General features: G+C 40.1%; 1 protein-coding gene across 1 annotated transcript in view; it reads left to right on the forward strand.

The window, feature by feature from the left end:
* The window catches only part of Zip48C (Zinc/iron regulated transporter-related protein 48C), a 41,875-nt gene extending 19,975 nt beyond the window's left edge, over positions 1-21,900 (forward strand). The window contains exons 5-6 of the mRNA XM_018545346.1: positions 16,789-17,046; positions 21,822-21,900. Coding sequence (XP_018400848.1) covers positions 16,789-17,046; positions 21,822-21,900 — 337 coding nt within the window. The remainder of the gene's footprint in view (positions 1-16,788; positions 17,047-21,821) is intronic.
* Positions 21,901-22,671: the final 771 nt, after the last annotated feature.

Here is a 22,671-nt window from a genome sequence, read left to right on the forward strand (position 1 = left end):
ATAAAAAAAAAAGATGTCATTGATTCTTTTACTTTTTAGATAAATTACTGCGGTAATCTTCTAGCGTATCCGTTACATAAGCATCGCAATCCTATGACTAAACTCGAGTTTCCCGTTCATAAATCGCGCTATCGATTTGCAATATCCGCAATAGGCAAGATAAAAAAAGGCTCGAAGGAGATCGTTGTCACGGCGTCCCGGTTAAGGAGAACGCCGTCGAGACGTCATCGTCATGGAAATGAAATTTTTGCGCAACTTGGGCGACAGGCTTGGCTGATTGATCAGCAACCGACCTACGTTCGCGTCGCGTCCTTTCCAAGGAAACATAACTCCTGCGGTAGCGGAGGTGGCAATAAGTTCCGGTACGCTGCCGCTCTAAAAAGAATCATGAATGAAACGTTTCGCAGTTTCTGTTGCCGCGGCGGCAACGATCGCCGTCGATGAACGACTGACGGAGAGATAGAATAAGAAATTGAAGAAAAGAAAGAGAGAGAAAGAAAAGCGTTATAGTAGGTAGATGGAAAGGCCGAAGCAGATTTGCGTCCGTTGCAAATCGCTCAAGGAGATCCAGTACTGACTCACTACTTACGAGAATGTGGCTCTATCATTCATTTCTTCCTCTAACCCCACTTTTTAAAAAGTTATCGAATTTTTATCGCGTAGGCCGAATTATCCATTTTACATTTTTTTTTTTTGCAAATAACACAAGGTTAAGGTATATGGCTGTACGAAATGCAATTGCCGTACAATTTCTTATCAAAATTTCGTCTTATGCCCATTTCTACCAATGTAGATTAACTTCAACTTCGATTTAATTTACTCTATAACTTTTTTTTAATCTTTAGAACTAGAAGAAGACAACAAATAAATTAATTCTTATATCTAACAATAAGTTTTAAAGCGTCCTATTTGAAGTACAGAATGCAAGTAAATATTTGTCTTGCGACAATTGATAGAGGAAGGTTCAAAGTTTCTTTTACCCACAATTTAGAATCTCATAGTATTGTATATACAAATGACTTCTTGCTGTAGTCGAGGTAAAAGTTAATTTATACTGTTAGACGAAATGAGCATATAAACAATTATATTCAATATAAAAGACACGTTTATGAGTCAGCATATACAAAAGAAGAAAAAATATCGTCTTTTTATTTAATATATTTCATACGTGGCATAATTATATATGCGTTACACTGAAAAGAAAAAAATAGTTGTAATTATAATTGTATTATAATGTATTATCATTTTCGATGTTATACCTATATATTTTTTGGTAAAACTATAAATATAATTAATTATTATTCTTAACATTGTACAGCAATGATAACAGAAATGCCTCCTAATTATAAATCTTTTCGTGCAATTACAATTACAAATTCCAAATGCTTTTCTTTCCAATGTAGAATTAACGTCTAGTTGGTATATTTAATATGCTTTAATTCGGTCGTGGATGATTCGGTGACGGGTAACATCCCTGCTGCTACACGATAAGCAGCAATCCTTTATCATAGTCGCGGGCGTACCTTGGGGTCCAGGAACGCGTTCTTCGAAATTTATTTACGACGCGCCGTAAACGCGGACAGCGTTTCGAATCACCGTAGGCGGAGTACGATCTCACAAAGGGCGCGAGAATCTGATTTGTATACACACTGGCCCTTCCTTCTCCTTCCCGTACTTCTCCTCCGTCGTCCTTCTATTCGTTCTTTTTCGCGGAGCTGCTTCTGAACAAGGAGGAGGTCAGAGAACGACGAGGATAGAAAGAGAAGGAGAGAGAGAGAAAGAAAGAGAGAACATGTGTAAAAACGGAGGAACCGCGGGGTCCCCCGAGTCGCTGCGCCACGTAGATGAGGTGGTGCTATGTTAAACATGGCGCCGGACAAAGCTGCCGACGAAACCATCTCATTTCAGTGCTATCCTCTCCCGGCTGCCTTATTATATACCGGTCGACCGGCGCTCACCGCCGGTTCTTCTTTCTTCTTTTCTGCCTCTTTCTCTTTCTAGTATCTTCCCATCCTTATTCCTCTCTTTTTACATCTTCGCTTGTATTGGCTCTTCTTTCTACCTTCCCCTCCCTCCCTCCCCCAAAATCTACCTCCCTCATCGTTCTTCCTCTCTCCTTTATCTTCATTCTGTTCTCGTTTCTTCTCGATGTTCTGTGCACGTCCAGTCTGAGATACGCCGTAAAGATCGAGATAAAGAGCTTTTGATTTTTTCGATATTGCTATGTTTATCTTCAACGACGCCCCGGGTTTCTTAATTTGTGTCATCGGATTGCGAGAGTGGCGTTTAACTTTCCGATGTCATGTCGCCAGGTATAAATAGAGTGCCCTTTCTTACCACATTAAATATTGATGATAGACTTTTCGATCGACTTTTCTTTAACAAGAATATCGTGCTGCTAATTATTGTGAACAACAAGACATGAGAGAAAGAGACGTTGAACTACTAATGTATTGTAATTAAGTAATAAAATTCTGTCGTTTACATTTAATTTTAAATAGACTCAATTTCATTTTCAAGAATTATCTCTAACTTTCAAGAAGTATAATTATCGAGATATCTAATATAAAACGTTTAAGTATCTCTTTTGATATTATATTGCAACATTATTTGCGTTTTATCAACAATATAATTGACATTAAACTACGGTAAAAAAAGATTAGTACTTCAACAAAGCTGTAGCTTGCTGAGCGAGTTTAACATCTATAACTAAGAAAATTAGATGGTTCAACAAAAAAATTATGTTTGCAACCAATTATCAGTATGCTAATTCAGCTAATTCTTTGCTACAATGAAAATTGCTAACAAGTTTTCTTCATTATACATATAGCAGCAAAAAGTACGCGCCATCTTAGGTAGCGTATTTTGCTAAAAAATTTTATCTTACATATTGAATTAATTTTCACAGGAAGTTATCTTTACTATATTAACAAATGTCATAAATGTATTACGCTCTTACAAACAAATACGATTACCTATAATGGCTAACTTTATTTAAGTGTACAGCTTATTTTAACATAGAGAGAACAGCCTGTTCGTATATTACAGCTGTAGATTTTCATAATTTTAATTGTTTTAACAAATCTTTCCCCATGACTAAATCAATAACTCTCAACTGTCAGCGGACGTTCTCCAATGTTCTGTCGTCTGCGATGCGGCTCGGTTTCTGTATTTACGGTCCTTGTAAAACTCGATGGGCTCGTTTTCTCCATATCTTTAATCGTCGTGGATACTCCGTACCCGGCGGCGTTTATCTCACACGGAAAACTAATTCTGACGCACTAATAGCGACGGAAGTCAAGCACGATATAGCACTTCCCGCTTACCTATATAGGCACGCCGCACTTGTGGATACACGTGCGCGTAGCAGTTAGGAGCAATACAGGCCCGTCGTGTCGTGTTGCAGAGAGCACGGAGGGGCCCGTGCGTGTCGGAGTAATTTCTGTTGTCGGCAATTTTCACGGCAAGAGACAGACCAGTTCCTTGAATACTCGTTCCCGATCTCGTGCTCGTCGACATGTAAATTATGGGAGAGAGAATCGCTTCGTACATTTCCTCCTTTACCGCCGAAACATCGCTTCCGAATTTGTTGCGTAGACGGGATAAAAATAGACTGCGCATTTCTATAAAGTTGTCAGTCTCGGTTTAGTAGTGAGGTTATTTGAAACATATATCGCTCACTCTAAAATATTGAGTTGAAAAGTTAGGAGCACAGAATCTTGCGTAATGCCTGAGAAATTAAACTAATCAAAGTTATGTTTTTCCTTTCCACGAAATGGAATTTTTTGGTTGATTTTTTTATATCTTATGCATTATGTATTATACAAAACTCTATGCTCTCGCTCTTAAGTCTGTTATATATAGAATGACATAAGCAGCAGGAACATAATAAAGAGTCGCTGGACCATTGACCATCCGATGTAAAAAAGCATTTTGATTTACATAAAATGTTCATTAATTCAGCGGCCTTATGCTATGATCGCAGCTTATGTCATTGTATGCGTGATGACCCATAGAACTATAACCATAAAATGCACAAGCATAGCGTAAGACCGCCTGGACCAATGAACGTGCAGCCTAAAGTTGCTATTGACTTTGTTATATAACATGCTCATTGATCCATGCGGTTTTATGGGATAGTCATGTTTATATATACATAACTAATATAGAGTACAGAATGTTAAAATCAGGTAATGCGCAGTCGATTCTTTTACATCTACCGTTGCCATGTTGGATTATCGATAAAATCGCACGCAACGTCGTTTATTTACATGACGCACGTAACGGTTTTTATATAAAAATAGTATTATTTTTCGTAACAAACAACGCAGATGAAAATTATATAATAGTTTCTCACTTCTTGGCATTTTAACATAAAAATATGCTGCACTTCGTAATCGCGATCGAAGCTTAACATGTGCAAAGGTATAAAGTAAGACAAAAAAGTAGTTAGCGATGTCGATAATGTTGATAAGAATTATATTAATGCTCATTAATATACTCGTTCACTGCATGCATTTTATGATATCTGCCAAGATATATGTTTACGTGTATTTAAAAAAAAAAAAAACCTGTCTCAGTCTCTCAGTCTTTATGTCAAGTACGAAGAATAGTTTTTCTCGATTTTAATAAAAGAGTAACTAATCTAATTTCAAATTTCATTAATTATGTTAATTATAAAGAATTTTGAAAAAACCAATATCTTATACGTCCGAGTCTCAGTCCTTACATTCGTAAAGGTATTCCAAATTGGTACATCTGCCATCACATTTCTTTTTTCTTCAGGAACGAAAAGGAATTTACCGAAACGTGAAGGCCTAAAATATGTTGACACGTTGCTCTTGCAATTTAAAGACGCAATCCCCTTATCGAAACTCCTGGGGAATTCTTGAACGATCTGACGACCGAGTGACGGGACTTCTGGGCCTTAAGGACCCGCGTTCGATAGGCCGCGTTCGCGATTACCGTGATCTCGCCTTTCACGGATTCCCCCGATTGCCTCATTATTCCACGAAGCGCGATTACGCCGATAAGCATCTCTTCCCGTTTCGCTGGTGTACTTCATAATCATTCAGGCACGGCCGTTCGCGAGCCGAACGTTTCTGAGAACTGGACTCGCGAGACGTTCTCTAAGCTTAGTGACATTCCACGCCGATACTTCTTTCGTCTCGTATTTCGCGCTCGTGCGTCCCCCCTCTCGTCACCCTTCTCTTCGTCACCCTGCCAATATCTTTTCCTTCACTCCTTCCTCTTTTGCTCCGTCTTCTTCTTCTCCCTGTTTTCTCTTCCAGTAGTTTGTACAACAGCATGAACTGTTAAATCCCTGACTTTTTAGAATTTATATCGGCCTTGTGGCACCTGCTGCACTCTATCGCTCCGGAGATTTCTCAACAATTATGTCACTTACCGTGCTATACACGCACCAACACACAGATTAGCATACGTTAATTTAGCAATCGTTGATTCGTAAAGTATATACTTGCGCAGCAACTTATTCTTAGCCTTTCGCGTTTCTTACAATTAGTCAAGTGTACTATAGTCCTAATGCTTTGAAATCAAGGTACGTGTATATATTCTATTCAGCTTAACTTAAACATAAAAATTATTAAGGATCTGTAAAATTTAATATCGTTGTAAAAATTAATTAGGGTGAAAATTAAATTTACGACACGCTATCTCTCTCACACACATTAATATATTGCACAAATGATTCCATCGCATCTTAAATTTAACGAGAATGAAATATGTATATTATTGATATTACACATTAAACAGATTTCGCGCTTTATAAATGACACAGACTCTCTGTTCTTTATTTAATTGGAATTCAAATTTGCTTTACTAAAATTTAAAGAGCAAACTCTATTATCTTCAAAATCTCATTATCGAGAATAAACATGAAAATAATCCTACACAATTTAAGGCTCTTAAAGGATTGTGTCCATAAACTTCAATATGATTCTTTTTTTATTTGTTTATTTTGCTTATACAAAATTAATTGAAATTATTGTGGCTCTCTCTCTCTCTTTATCGGGCCAATGTAATATTTTCTTTGTAATTCGCTAAAGGGTTAAAAAGTGACAAAGTTTGACCCTCGTCTTTCTGTTTAAAAAAAGAAATAGCAAAAATTAAGTAAATATTGAATAAGGATGCATTACACGTTTTTATAATAAAATTAAAAAATTATAAATTTTTCTATATTATTAATATTTGAAAGTAATATAAAAATTTGAAAAATTTTGATAACGATTTAGAATTTAGATAAAAAATATTTCAATAAAAAGTAAAGATGTTTTTAAACAATAATTGAGATAAAATGAAAAAGTTTTTATTTAAACTGTAAAATTGCATTGTTAAATATATTGATCTTGTTGATCTGTTTCCTAACATTTATATCACAGAAAGTATAAATTCCAATCACTTTTCGCAGAGACTATACACCTAATACGTCCTCAAGTTTCGGTAGTAACGTTTAAAGAACATCTTGCGAAGGAGTCTACCGGTGATCGTTACGTTAACCTTGAACGATTAGCGGAGTCTCGCGAGCTGCATCGAGTTACATTCCTATATACTGATTTCCTTCTTTTCGGCAAGGAGAGCCGCGCCGTGCCGACGACGGCGGTATGTCGAGCGCATCTCCTAGGCGAGCGTCTGACAGCCGATCGGTCGGACGCGCGATGCACTCCTCACGTTCACCGCCTTGGTCTCGCCGTCCCGCTTCTTCCTCGCTCGCTCACTCGTCCGCTCTCTTCATCGCGGGCCGATGCACCGGCACGGCGCGACGTGGTGCAGCGACTTCGCAATGCCTGGAATGCGGCGGCATTACGCATGCGCGCCGCGTACCTTACTCGGAACAGACGAACAGCCGGATCCGTTATGTCCCTCGACGACGACCTCACGATCGTCTGCGGGGACTTAACCGAGACCTGCGGCCCGCGGTCTCTGCTGTCTCTCTTTTTCTTTCTCCCCTCCCCACCTCTCTCTCTCTCTCTCTCTCTCGTCCGCTCTCCCTTGATCTTCTTGTTTCTCCTTTCCGTCACGGAGACATCTAAGTTCCTAATGCGAAGTGTAGGCATCGTAGCTCTGTTGCATTGCCCGAGACACCTGCTTTACCTTACCTTACCCGTAGTTGCTGCTCGCCGGCGATTAATCTTGTTCGCCGCATACCGCGATACGCGAGGAACTCGGATTACCTCTCCTTCTCTCTCCCTCTCTCTCTCTCTCTCTCTCTCTCTCTCTCTCTCTCACTCGCACCCTCGCTCTCTTTCTCTTTCCGATTAGGCACGATCGGTCTAATGCGAGCTAATTGATTCCGGTTGCGAACGCTGACGGTGTATTACTCGGTCGAGAATGATAGAGAAGCGCGCGATAATAAAGCGCTAAATCACGCGGGACGCATTTCGCAGATGAGTAATCGAAAAATGTCACGATCGTTAGTGGTACTTAGTATCCTTATCCGCACAGCTTTCAAATGTATCTCTGAGTGTACACTACAATCTGCGCTCGCGAAGATCCTATAGGGAATAACTTTTCTCGTATTGGCAACTTCGAAGTTCTAACGATCATCGACCGACGAAGAGAGAAAACGAGATGCAAAACAATAAAACTTAAATATGTCACTTTTGAGAATCGCATGGAAATTACGGGTGAAAGAAATCGCAGTAAAGTTGCGGTAGAGTTATCGCTGGTTGTGGAAAGCGTAGGAGGAGGAGGAGGAGGAGGAACATCCCTATGTATAGAGGGGTGCGTAATCACTGCGATCGCGACGCGAGACCGAGATGGATACTACAGCGGCGGCGTCGGCGTCGGGGTTGATCTTACGGTCTTATGGTTTTATGGTGTTAGTCCGTGGCCGGTGGCCCTCTCTCGCTCTCCCTCCCCTTCCCCCCCACCCTCTGGCCCCCCTCGGGACTCACGGAGCTGAAAGAGCCGGAGAGCTCGCCTTGGCGTTGGTGGAATGCGGGACGGGCAAATCGCGGTCGGCCCGCTCTTGCGCCTCGTTCCCATGCATTCCTTCCTGCCCCTCTCGCCCTTCCCCTCGCGTTCTCTCGTCCCTTGGTCTCCCTCTCCCTTTCTCTCTCTTTCTTTCTGTGTCTTCCTCCGCCCCCTCTCCCGAGCTCTCTCTCTCTCTCTCTCTCTCTCTCTCTCTCTCTCTCTCTCTCTCTCACTCTCTCTTCTGTTCTCTCGCACAGACACACTGCTCCGTACCACACGCGCTCGGACGTTTCATCTCGTTTCTCTCCTGTCTCTCTCTCTCTCTCTCTCTCTCTCTCTCTCGTTTTAATACACACGTGTACGTATGACACACATGTACCACAAACGAAGATTTTGCCTCTGCTCTCTCGCCCTCCCCCCCCCTCTCTCCCTCTATCCCACTTGTCCTTTTTTCTTTCTTTTTCAGATTCCTCTCTCTATGTCTCCCGCACGGGGCGCACACGCGAATTCGCAGATCTTTCCCTTTCTTTCTTTTCCTCTGCGCCCCACCCCCTTCCCGCTCCCCGATACTCCGTCTCGCTCGCTTACGCGCGCGTGCACATACGTATGTGCACGCACGCTCGTGCACGCGATAGACATGCATCTTCCTCTCTTTCTCGCACGCGCGGCCGAATCTCTCTGCGCGAACATCCTTGCGCCTCCCTCAAAACCGAACCATCCCGCCTCGTCCTGTTCCTCGACTTCCTTCTGCTTCTCATCGAACACGCTCCTTTAACCGAGCCGTGCCTCGTCGCGGCGGGGAAAGCCTCGTCATGGCATTTTAACCGATCGACTCGTGCCCGACGGGCAACATTGTTGCGAATCGAAGAAATAAATATTGAGATGGAGCAATATCGAGATGCATTATGTGCCTTATTATATTATCCGCCGTTTTATTCGAGCTCTAATTTTTATTTTCTAAATCATGATGCGAAAACCGTCAATTAATCTTCGTACACACGATTTATTTATACGATCATCAAAATTAGTAATTTTTTTGGACTTCTTAGCATTATTATATGAGTTCTCAACTAAAAAGTGAGACACTATATGTAATAATGAGTTAATATTTCTGGCAAAGAAGATTTCTTAAATTTAATAATTGTAATATATAATTTTAGTTTATAAGTTCTTATTCTCAAAAATTTTACTTTGATATATTATTATTTACTTTTAATTTTTATTCGATATAAGCATTTGAATCGACTAACTCGTGTCTAACGGGCAACATTGTTGCGAATCAAGTCGAAGAAATAAATATTGAGATAGAGAAATATCGAGATGCCTTGTTTGTTATTTTATTCAAATTTTTATTTTCTAAGTCACGCGCGATGGTAACTGTCAATTAATTTTTATAAGCATGATTTACTCGAACAATCATCAAAATTAATAATTTTTTTATATTTTATTATTACACTAAATTTGTTAAAAAAACGACTGTAATAATGAGTTAATTCAGAGAATTTCTTTTTTTATGACGTTAATTCGAATATTTTTTAAGTGTAATTAAATAAATAATTTTAGGTTGGTAAATTGATTTCTATTCTCAAAACTTTTACTTTCACGTTCAATTAATATTTAAAATTAATATAAAATTTTAAACTATTCGTTATTAAAAGAGAACTACGTCGTGTGAACTGATCTCTACCTAACATAATAATGGATTGAACAATAAATAATTACTTTGATAGTCGGTTTTTACAAACTACGTTTTCACGCAGTATTAGCTTCTGACGTTCCTCATTCTGCGGCAGAAGCGAGGAGCGGATAGGTGTTGCCACGTAAGGACAACCACGGCTTTATGGAATTCAACATGGCGTCCACGGTGCGTCCGATGGAGTTACAGCGACCGCCATGTTGGTACACACCAACATACTCCTCAGTCAACATGATCTATTATGTACTGTCGCAGTGTCTGACTTGATCTCTAATTTATTATTCGATCATCAGAACTAACAGCGGCACTTAACAATCGAATTATTTGACTTTGCAGTCGAATCCGCTTGTATCCTATCGAGCTTTAATTCGCGATGATAACATTCATTTTTCAAGTCCCGTTTCTTCCTCGCTTTTTTTTTCATTTCATGAAGAAATGGTCGGCAATGATTTCAGACATTTTCGCATTTTTTTTTTTCCCTCGGAGAACCACCTATGTCTCGGCTGTTCGTATAGTTGGCCTGGATTTTAGATATGCGTAGGTAACGGTGCGAAAACGTGGCACGTGTTCAGTCGTGCGTGCGTGCGTGTGCTCAAACTCACACGCGCGCAGCTTTTTTTCGCGGCAGAGATGACCGGCCCAGTCAGATCTCTTTTTTTCTACTAGGAGAAATCCGCGGTTTTCGACACGAGACGGCACGACGCCAGTGTCGTATGCTCGGCGAAACATTTCTCGATTACCGCTTTATAATTTGAACCGACGAATAACGGAGAACAGGATCTACAATTTTTATCATTCAGTTTTTTGAATTATTCGTGAGGCAATGCTGCGTGGTAACTGTATATTTTGAAAAAAATCCTATTTGTACCTACATATAAACGCAATACTGCTCCATGTTGTAGCGACAAACGCACTCGTCGCACATTTTCCTTCACTTGCGCCGTTAGAATAAATTTCGGAGTTAATTTCCGTGTAAATTCAAGCGTAGCGAATCGTTTGAATTATTATGAAAAAAATGTTATGAATGAGCAGCCGCCGTTGCTGCTATATCCTCTTTCTTACATCGTCACATATCTTACATAACAAGATTCAAGCGGATCACTAAACATGATAAATACTTTCTAATCTACGCACAAGCAAAGAAAAGGAGACACTGAGCTAATGGCTTTTCTAAACATCTCGTCGACACACATCGACATAACCGCGATAGCCATCCGCGTGTGTTGTTAATTTCTTTATCAAAGTAATAAATATCAGGTTCCACGATTTTACATGCCGCGCAAGGTTTTAATCGAAAATTTATACTGTAATTCTATGTTAAAACCGTTATGAATAGAACATTGATGTATTTTCTCAATTTGTTACAGAATCTATTTATGTCAACATCAACTCAGGAAATTTATATTGTATAACTCTGAAAGATTTTATAAACTATTGTTTACGGCAGTTTATGTCAGTTTTTAAATTGATAGCAAAAAAGAAATACGAGAAAATAAAAAAAAAAAAACTTTTGACGTGTTAGACACGAAGAAAGTTGAAGCAATTTGAGGAGGCAAAAGTTTACACTTTTCCACGTCGTTCTAATCTAAATTAAGCGATTTTCTTTTAAAAGCTTACCCTCCTCAGTTCCGTCCTATTTTCGACCTGAATACATTATTCATCGTAGCGTCGTCTATTCGTCGGCACGGCGTGAAACCTCAATTAAGACGGTTATACGAAAGGAGCCGGCGGGTTTCTCGCTAGAAATATTCCTTCCTGAAAATTCGCCATGGATTTACGCGCGTGTCAACTTATTCGCCAATTCGCCAGTACTTTCTCCCGGATCCTGAGCATTCCTCGCGCGAAACATTCCTCGGTATCCTCCGCTCTCTACGAGAGAGTTCTCAGCCGCCCCGTTCCTAAGGTTATCTACCCGACTTCTCTCCGTCGTCTTCTTTCGCCCACCGTCCTGCTCGATCTCGGCTGCTGCCTCTCGTACTCGAATTTAATCTTTTGCGGCCGCCGCGAGAGTTAGCGTGCAGCCGCGTTCTGTGCTCTTCGCGCCCGCATGAAAGAATGATAGCTTCGCTAATAGGTAGATTAGCCACGCGTAAATGTTACGGTAATACGATTAGCGTCAGAGAAAGGTCGGCGCTAATTAATATGTTGTGCGTACCTTGCTCTCGGCAAGTCGCACAGAACTTACTTTGAAGACTCTTTAATGTAAGACTTGTTACAGAAAATAAGTGTCTAAAACGGTAAACAAGATGTAAGACCAAAGGCCAGAATAAAGTATAGGCATATAACAAACTGAGAACGAGGTTTCGCTGCTATATATGACATTTCCCTCCGCGAAAACATAAAATTATAATATAATAAGTATACAATGTTATAAATGACATCTGCCTAGTCTTTCACGGTATTATTGACCCTGGTATATAGAAGCTTTCTTCAACATAGAAACAATTTTAAGACTATTCTACTTGCGTGTGTAATACTGATAATTTTTCTTGAGTGAGTCTTTAATTACACACTCACACATAGAAAAAAATTCCATATCTAATACTATTACTCTTCGATTTATTATAAAGTAGAATCGCGTGGTATACATATATGAGAATAATTATATTTATTGTTAAAAAAGGAATATTTTTACTTCTAATTAAAATTCATATATGTTACTTTGTTTCTTGATAATAAAAATTAATTTTATTTAATCTGAAGAAAGAGAATAAAAATGATTTTAATATTGTTTTATATTTATGCTGCATAAGGGGCTACGATAAAATGAAATCAAGAATATATTTGTTTTGTTATCAGAGAGATCCTCTCCAAGAGAATATAAATAAAAAACACTGTGCGCCTCAATTTCGATGTTTTGCGTACCATCGTGAATTAGTGGTTAATATTGCATTTTTGTCTTTAATTTTTATTTATCTGTCAAATATATTTATATCTACAACAATAAGAAGATTACAATATAAAGCGCAACAGTATCAAGGTATGAACGACGACCGTTCCCTCGATCTCGAAACAATTCACCGTCGCCCTAGCCGTCTGGCGAACACGGTAGACGGAGCCGGGAGTAGTCAGGGGCCCCGACCGTGGAAAGCAGAAAGAACTCAGGAAGGAAAAGAAGCCGCGGCACCCGAACCACCGCGACGGTGGTAGTGCGCGTTCGAGGGCCCGCGATGGTAGTGGGGCACCCGCCAAGAGGGAGACCTGCAGTCGCTTTCGCGCCGCAAGGAGAGAGAACGACGATACTCGTGCACACACGTACATATCCGTATACGCGTACCGCGAATATAAGACGGGGAGAGGAGGGGGGGGGGGGGGGGGGAAGACCTCCCCCGGTGCAACTGGCGAACAGCCGGACCCGACGGGTTAACTGTACAACCACTTATATACCTCGACGCCGTAGGAATGCGGCGACGATGATGCCGTCGTCCCATGAAATAACGCGCGACATGCCGCGGCATGACATACCTCTCTCGCCGAGAATCATGCGTGTCCGCGCGAAGAGGGCCCGCGGGTAGAGAGAAACCCACCTTATACTGGATGATCCCATGCGCGGATCACGTCATTCATTCACCTGTGCCGCCTCTACCGTTGACCGTCTCTCTACCAAACCCGTCGTCGTTCTGCTGCCAACTCGCCAACTGATCTATTGTTCCCTGTAAATCCCGGTTGTTTGCGGCTCGACGATTCACCGAGTCGGATCGCGGAAGAGCCTTCTGTATCGCGTCAGAATCGCTCGAGCATCAGCTTTTTCCACCTCGGATTGATTCGCTTGCGTTCACGTGGTGATTATGTCTAATCACATTTTTGCGGACGACGCGGACGCGCTGATTTTTCGCGACATTAACGGCAACATTTTCATACGATTTTGCAATGGAATGGTGAAATTGTAAAGGAATGGGGGAGGGTATAGACTTTTATTATATTATTTCGGTATATAGATGTTTTGCTCTGGACAGGATAATCTTACTTTCGAATAATGTATTATATATCTCTATATGTTTGTAAAATTTTTAGAATGCCTAATTAACTTTTGACTTGCACTCTGAGTAGAAATAATTATGAAGCAAAAACGCAACTACTTTGAAAACGAGATAAAAATTATCAGGATTTGCGAAAATACTGAAATAACAGTAACTAGACATTTCTACGGGTATATTGATTTTTTTGCGACTAATGACATAATTTTTATATGGTTATAATGGAAAGGTATACATAGTATAAGGTTTTTTTATCTTATTATTTGAGTATTTTGCTCTTCGTAGAAATTTTCAAATAATACTGCTGTAAAACTTGTAAAATACCAATTAATTTTTAAACTTTAAATAAAAATAATTGTGAAATGTAACTATATCTTAAGAGTAAAGAGAAATTACCGAGATTTGCGAAAATCGTGAAATAATTGTTTTTGAATATTTATATCTTAATTATTAATTTATCTATTTAAGATTTTGATCTCTCTCTCTCTCTCTCTCTCTCTCTCTCTGAATAGCATCGAAAGAGAGGTACTCGCAAAATGCTGTTTGTCAAGTCGTGAAATATGATTACTAACAACGAATGAGTCTGAAGCCCCTGAACGGCTTGTTCGTTGCAGCGTTCGCCTCGTAAAGTCCGGCGCTCATGAATATCGAATTACGGGAGCTAGATCGCGGAAGATCTTCGTTACCTCGTTCCACGTACCAGAACCGAAGGGTTTTTCTTCGTTTCGGTCGCTTCGCGCGCATGTGGCTCTGTCCGGTTTGGTCGAGTCATTCATTCGAATAGTTAGTCTCCTCTGTGAAGTCCAGTACCGTTTTCTCACTTCTTATGGACCTTAGAATTGGATCATCTCGCTAACCAAACGAGTCTCTCTCGGTCGTTCCCCGTCTTTAATTCACCTCCGAGATCATAGGATTCTTGCGAGACACCACGGTTCTACTTTTATAGGAATACCATTACGTCGATCCTGAGAATTGAAGTTCTACCGATAGAAGGAAAGAAAGAAAAAGAGATAGATTACGATGACGTACTCTCGCAGAGCTGCATTATAATTAATTCGTAATTGCTTTCGAAGAAATATTAACCGTCGAGAAGCAAGTAAACTTTACTTCGCAAAAGTCACGAGGATTGATCTTTGTACTTTAATTAATTTTTACTCTACTGTTATGTAAGTTATATAGGAACTGCAAATACTTAAGAAATTATTTTTTAAATGACTCGCATTTTTACTCGAAATATTTTCATTCTGCGTAACTCAACATAAATAAATAAATAACTCATTTTATAGTACATCCCATGGAAATCAGGTTATTCCAGACGTTAATTCGTTCGCGAGGTTTCCTCTCGAGCTTGCAAAGTTTAACCTCGACTCGCTCGGAGTAGTGAATGGAAGGATTCGTCGCGGGATTGGCAGAACGCGGGGACGAGAACGGTCGGAGAGAGATGATATTCCGAAGTTAAGGAGAATTCCGCGGCAGCGGTGTGCAATATGTGAGATATCCCTTTGGCTTGTGCGCCGTGTTAGATTGTGTACGCGATCCCGTCGTTCATTCACCTGTTACGTCTCTCTCCCGCCGTTCCTTTCCTCCTTCGTTCCATCCTGCTCGTTTGCTCGTCCGTTTGCTCACTCGCTCTCGCTGCCTGGCCTTTCTCCCTCATTCTTCGACGTGATTCTACCATGCTATTACTTGTACCATAGTTCACGCTCGGTGGTCCGCGAGGTCGCGGAAAAGAGAGACAGAGATGAACGGAGGTCGAGGAAAGAGGTCTCGCGAGCTTGCAACCAAGCTAACGTTCTATCTCTTCTCTATATCGATCACGTCACTAATGCGTGATTATTTTTGCGAATATCGTACAAATTGTTTTCTATGCCTCGTACTTTATTCTACATCAATTTCATTTGAAAAATTATGTAAGATTATATCTTAATTATGTAATAATCAGACTTTATTCGTACGTCCTGATTTATATCTAATCTAAAAATTAACATGTTTAACTTCTATCACTTTATGTATATATATAATATATATAAATGTAAATATATGGAAACCTGAATGATCCGTAACGAATGGATATTGCAACAAACAATTAATGTCAAGGATACTTATTACGTATTACGTCAATTTACTTATGATTATTCTGCCAATAATTTTACCTGTTGCCGGGCATTGCAGTCCGCGTAACTGGAAGCGAAACTCGAGGCTTTGTCGTTCATTGACATCTTATTTATGAGCGGCGATTCTGGTCGAGTAAGCTTAGCCGTTCTTCGGTAGGCATGAAAGAGCGAGCGGTATATACGGCTGAATCTAGAGGAAGCCTCGCGGCTCTCCAAGCTCGCTTCGCTCCAATCGCAGAGATGGAAAAATCTGGAGAATGTCGAAGCCGTCGACCAGTTTCAAGAACTCACTGCCACATCGAAGAATGAGAGAAAGAGAGATAGAGAAAGATTGTGTGCCTGTGTGTGTATACGCGCAAGTTGACTCTAGCGCGGAGCCACCTTGTCTCCTTTGGTTTCGTTCTTATCGTGTTGAGTCCTTTTCTCTTTTTCTCCCTTCTTGTCTCTTTTCTTCGCTCTTTCCCTAATCTGGTGGCGGTGGAACGGCCCCTATTTTTGCATACCGCCGTTGCAGTTCATCGGTGCACAACCTTACGGAATTCGCAAACGGATGCTTCTTGCGCTCGGTGCAAGATCGGGAGATCTTGATACGACTGGCACAGAAATGTCACGATACTTATGTACTGGAATGCGATCGCGTGAAAGAATCGTTTATCACCATAGAAAAAATGAGTTATATAGAAAATTTATTACTGATATTATTGAACTTAATTTGTTCCGAAATTTTTTTAGCTAGTAATCGCGGGTGCACTTTAAATGAATGTACCCTTCGTTTAAAATAATGATTTCTTTTTTTATTATGAAGGACAAAATTTGAAGAATAAGATTATGTAACTAAAACTTACGTAAAATTGTAAAAAAAAAATTTGAAAAATTCATAAATAACTTTTTGTTAACGTATGGCGCATAAATATTCAAATCTATTGGATTTGTGAATATCAATTAGGATCAAGTTTTTCTTTAAAAAAAAATTTTAAAGCGAGACCTTACATTTTTAATTCATAATAAATTCATGTAAATATACGCAAATTAAAAGTAGCGTTCGATATTCTGAATTTTGTTACAGAAATCTCGCGATCGGGATCGGGATACAAAACTTCCCTGAAGGATTAGCGGTGGCCTTGCCCCTTCAAGCCGCCGGGATTAGCACGATGAAGAGCTTCTGGTATGGACAGCTCTCGGGGATGGTAGAGCCTATCGCCGGTGTCCTCGGTGCAGCCGGAGTGACGCTCGCTGCACCTGCGCTACCTTATGCACTTGCCTTCGCGGCCGGTGCGATGATCTACGTTGTGATCGACGACATTATCCCGGAAGCGCATCAAAGGTATGTACCGTATAATCCACTTGTCCGGAAAAATTTAAAACTGCAAAACGACTCCTATTTACGCTTTTTACAATGTTCCAAATAACGGACGCTTAACTCGCTCGCAAGATCGCTGCAACACGATAGGAGCCTTTCTCGAAAATGTACAAATGACGTGATCTCAAGTTTACTCGAGCCTTGAAGCTATTCGACAAAAATCATAGATAATAAACCTGAGTGTTACCGATATTGACTGCAACTGCATTTCCGATAAGGAACTTTATGGTCGCGCATCGGAAAATGCACGTGTTATTGAAAAAGCGTGGAAGGTGGTGTTGCATGCAGAAGGGTGAAGCCGGTTTGCGCAAAGGGAGTTGGGCGCAACTTGTTCCCTTAACTGGTTCCGGCTTCTCGTTCTTTCTCCTCTCCCTTCTCCTTCTCTCTCTTTTTCTTCCTCTCTCTCCCTCTCCTCTCCCTCCCTTTCTCTGTCACTCTTTCTCTTCGTTTTTTTTAAACACCGTTTGTACCAGAGGCACCAGTCCACAGTGCACTTGCACCCGTTTCCGTCTCACGTTTCACCCTCTGCCCATTCACGACGAATTAGAAGTCCAAGCCTAGTCTTGGAGTCAGAAGGGCGGAAGACGCTTTTCCCACCGACACAATGGTCCTTTATTTCGGGATTTATTCTCTCATCCTCCGGCGTGAATGCGCGGATAGCCGTTCGATGACGATCTTTTGATAACGCGCGATTCTCCAATCTAATCGTTTCTCTCTTTGACAATGAATATAAGCGTCATTTTCTTCTTCACAATTGTAACCAGCACACAGTTTCATTTATTCTCGCTCTTTGCTTTCTTAAAAATATTATCTACACTGTATGAAATAAATGATACCGATTAATTTGTGGATGAAAATTAAGAAGACAAGTATACGATCAATTTACACAAATCAATTTAGAGATTACCGACTCGTGCAACGCAGTTTGTAAAATTTCATTTTTTTTATGTCTCTTATAAGTTATTAGATTTATGAAGTTTATATCAAATTAACTGATAATAATTTTTATCATCCGTCTTATTTAATATCCATTTATTTAATTTTATCTATCGCGTGATAGGTTATCAGCCTTGCGGCAATCGGTTAATTGCAATTCTTACAACCTAACGTGACGAACTACTCGTGTATGTTGTAATTCATGTATACTTTTTATTCCTTATGTTCTTCATTCGATCCAAAGTCGCTAGAATTCAGCGAGATCGTTCCGGCGACCGCGCGAAACGTCCGGAATCCATTTCGACCGTACAGAGCAGCGAAGCGCATAAATATAAAGAAGAAAAAAAATTCGTGTCGCGTATGTCCTATGAATTTCTACTCGTGTCAAACGGACGCGCACACACGTATACCCATACGTACGTACTCGTACGTATCCAAGTATCTACGATGTCCGTATTCGAGAGCGATTACGGTACAATGGCGCGTGACGGCAGTGCCGTAGTTAGCGCGCCGCTGGCAAAACGGACGTGGCGAATTTCTTTCCCAGGCCTGGCGGCGGCCTAGCTGAAGAAGGTGCATTGTCATTATAATTGGCTCCTTTTGTATTTCGCGTGCGATCTAACCGCCCGGATACTCGAGCGCGAGCGCACGGTACATACGTTTTTTCTCTCTCTTTCTCGTCGCGATTCTCTCGTCAAGGATCCCCTGAGACAGTCGGCTTCAACTCGCTCCCTCGGGAACCCTCCGGGTGGCCGGAAAACACAAAAGTGAAAACAGATCGCTCGTTCTCTCCCGTCTTTCCTCTTCTTCTTCGTGGAAACCGTTGCTCGACCCCCACGAAAGGAGAGTCAAGCGATTCTTTTTCCAAGAGAACCGATCGATCTCCAATTTACATAGATATGTGGTTGTTTTTTACACGAAAAGAATGGTTTTGCCGAAGGGTATCTAAAAATTTAATTATATGATACAGATCTGAAAATAAATATTGTTGGAATATCAAAATAATTATTTTAGACGCTCAAGCTGATTAATAGAGTATCATATTTTTTGCAGCTCATCATGCTTGAGCTTTCTATACAAATACTTTGATGGTCCAATAAAATTATTTTTAGATTTTATCTATTAGGTTAGTCAAAAAGTAGCTTTGTTTTTTTAGCTTAAAATTGTATATTTTTGATAAAATTGAACGAAATGTAAATTTAAAAAAAAGGGTTTAAAGTTCGGAATTTCTACTTTCGAAAGGTTACTAAATTTCTTGAATTTCTATGGGTTAGGTAATTTTTACAATAAAAACTATCAGTTGAGAAAAATAGAAAATTTTTTTTTCATTTTGTGAGCAGGTCACATATCAAAAAAATCTGCAAAAATATTCGACTACCTGTTGTAAAAGCTTGAAAGTTTTCTCTACAAAATTGTTTTTTAAAAATGTTGCTGATTTTTTGTTGCTACGTTGCTAACGATAAAAAATAAAAGAAGCATTCTATTACTCCGTTACAAATCATTATACCATATTCAGAAAACAGATTTTTAAAACTGAAACTTCATCAAATGGTATATAATTGCCAAATTTTAAAAACATGTAGACATGGTATACAATTTTAAGCTTAAAAAGCGAAGCATTTTCTGACCTACCTGATAGCTATATTTTAGATATTTTAACAAAATTGTGCTTTTCGTATAATGCACACAGTAGATAGTACATTTTCAAAATTCTAGCAATCACACACACACACACACACACACATCCGAGAAGTATGATCAAGTCCTTTAGAAGAGAGAATATGAAGTCACCTTTGTGCATATACAAATGCTAATACGCGTATTATTAGCAAATTGTTATTCTTTAAAAAATGGCTATGAATACGCCTGTAAGTGCAGTAAGTGCTCAACTCGCAACCTGCAATATTTATGTTACTGTCGAGCCGTGAGAGTTATATACTTGCTAAATCCACAGTTGCTTCATTTAAACGTGTAAAAAATCATATTGGGTAATTTGCATCAATGACCTTTTGTAGACTAATCTCGATTAGGAAAGGCTTTTTTAGGGTTAACTAATCGAAATTATGTAGAATTATATAAAATGAGAAAAAATTATAAAATTATTTGCCCTTAAAATTGGGCCACAAATACAACATTAATTTAATTCCAAGAAGAGGGGATAGTCGGAATATATGAGAATTCCGTCGAATTCTCTCGAGACTGTGGTACTTTCGTCGAGGAGCACCGGCAAAAATCGACGCGACTCCGCTCGATTCGGAACGATCGTCCCTCGTGCAATTTGCATTTTCTTCTGCTCGGCGAAAAGGAACGTCTGCTTCGCCGATGATACCCGTGTTACACGTTCGATGCAGCCGAGTAACGTAGGAATATTTAAATTTATTACCCTATCTTGAAACTTTCACTTACATATTCGCACTCGGGTGTCAAGTTGGCCGATGTTTCCTTCTGCAACTGTGCAGTTTCGATTATGATTACTAACATGAGAGAAAAGAAAGCACACTCCAAAATTCAAATGCGTAATAAGTACTTTCATGTACGTGCAGATTTATAACAAATTGCACACACTAGTGTGCACTGGTGGTGCATATTACAATCATTTATTATACTTGGATTTGCGCACCTAGTCAATGAGAAGTCGGTGCAATTTAATAAAGTATTCAATAACATCAAAGTATAATGTTCGAACGTGAATAGTTTCAAAGTTCTAAGGAATGAGGAAGTACATGGAGAATATTAAATTTTATCGCGAAGAGAGAACAACGTACCGTTCGCGTCATGCTAAATAAAGGATAAATCGGATCGAGGATCGGTTCTTAGCGGATGCGTTCGTTTAGCGGATGCGGATCGCGACATGACTTGACTCGGCGCCCCAGTTTCGCCGAGCAAGCGACGACGACGACGGACGACGAAGACGACGACGGGGAAGAGAGGAGCGAACATTGTTATCCCGGCTACCATTGCGATGAGACACGATAATAGCCAATAAAAATACAAATTTTCTGACGCACACCGAAAGGAGGTATTTACCGCGCGGATATGATTGATGTGGTAGAACGCCCACCGAAATACAACGGCGCGTTTCGCCGGCCGTTAAAATTGATGGCCGTGTATAATTTACGAAATCAACAAGCCGTGACGTGCAATACCGGGGTATATACGCGCAGCACAGCGCGGCGCGGCGCGGCGCGGCGCGAGTGTGTGCTTTGTATGTGCTTAATCCCTACTTACTTGCCGCGAAAACCCTTTTATTTCTCGCCATCCTGGGGCTCTCTTTCTCCCAGGTCGTTGCCACGGAGCCGTAGGAGCAGAGAAGACGATGACGATAGCGGTGGGCGACGGCGCCAGTGCCGCCTTTTTAATTCCCCGCACCCTTCTTGCCCCTCGGCCTCCACCACGTCTTTTTCTCTCTCTCTTGTGATTTTTACATTCGATCCATGCACCATCCGATTGCACTAATTAAAATTCCCTCCCGCTTCTTTGCTATTCATGCATCACGCCGCCGCTCCCAAATCGCAATATTGCAGAGATTTAGAAAAAAATTGGACACACGTGTGCGATTATCCTATTCTTGTTGGAGTTTTTGGAGGTCAGAAGTACGCAAGCAAGACTGTGGAAACGAATAATGCAGATAAACTGATAAAAACGTTATCCATATATATGTATATGTATATATCGTTGTTATAAATCAAATGGAGTATCTAAATTTTGAACAGTTCTTTCTAATACAATTTTATTATACGAATCTTCTGGATCTTAATGCGTATCCTGGATCTTGATGCACCATGCGCGCTTTCTGTTTACAGCGGAAATGGCAAATTCGCCAGCTGGGCCGCCATCGTTGGTTTCTTGGTGATGATGTCCTTAGACGTTGGCCTAGGTTAAGGACATCGTCACAGCGCGTCCACGTTTTTACAAACGTGTGTAAATTGTGCGGTAACGGTAACAAGTGTTCACAGTTTATGACATCTTAATTTGCGGCATTCACCGAACATTATAATGCGTCTTCTCGCAAAGAAGTCAAAAACTGAGTGCTATCGAGTGTTTTCCAGTGTTTTTATTCACCGGAGAATCGAAGAGAGTAGCGAAATAAGAGAAGTATTTCTAATTAAGAGATGTGCTGTCGTGATTCTTGATAGTCATCGACCGAAACAGAGATATAAAAAATTATATGTTTAAAAAATTGTATTTATATTATGTGAAACTATGTTTTAAGACTTGTCTGTAATTGATCGATGTTCGATTGATGCTACAGTGAAGGCTAAGTTGTGCAATCGCTCAACAATTTTCTAAACCGGTAGATATTTTTCTAGAACGCATTTCACTCCTAGAATGCATTTCACTTCGTAAATGTCTTCCTCGTATCTAATTCTCGTGAATGCAATTCCAGAACTCGAAGATACACGATAGCCTGGTTGACTGAACTTAAAATCGAACATCGAAATCGATATCCGTCAGGAATCACCGAGATAATCACAAGATACGATCGCGAAAATTCTATCGGTAGGTAAAGCAATTAAAACAATATGTGCAGCGTCGAGAAACTGTTAGGAAAAATCAACGTCTCAAACAATTTTTTTATTAGAAATATCAAATACGTAGATTTAGATAGATACTGTGAGAATATATGTATATATTATGTGTGTGTGTGTGTGT

The sequence above is a fragment of the Cyphomyrmex costatus genome, unplaced genomic scaffold (genome assembly GCF_001594065.2).
Source record: "Cyphomyrmex costatus isolate MS0001 unplaced genomic scaffold, Ccosl1.0 scaffold498, whole genome shotgun sequence".
NCBI lineage: Eukaryota > Metazoa > Arthropoda > Insecta > Hymenoptera > Formicidae > Cyphomyrmex > Cyphomyrmex costatus.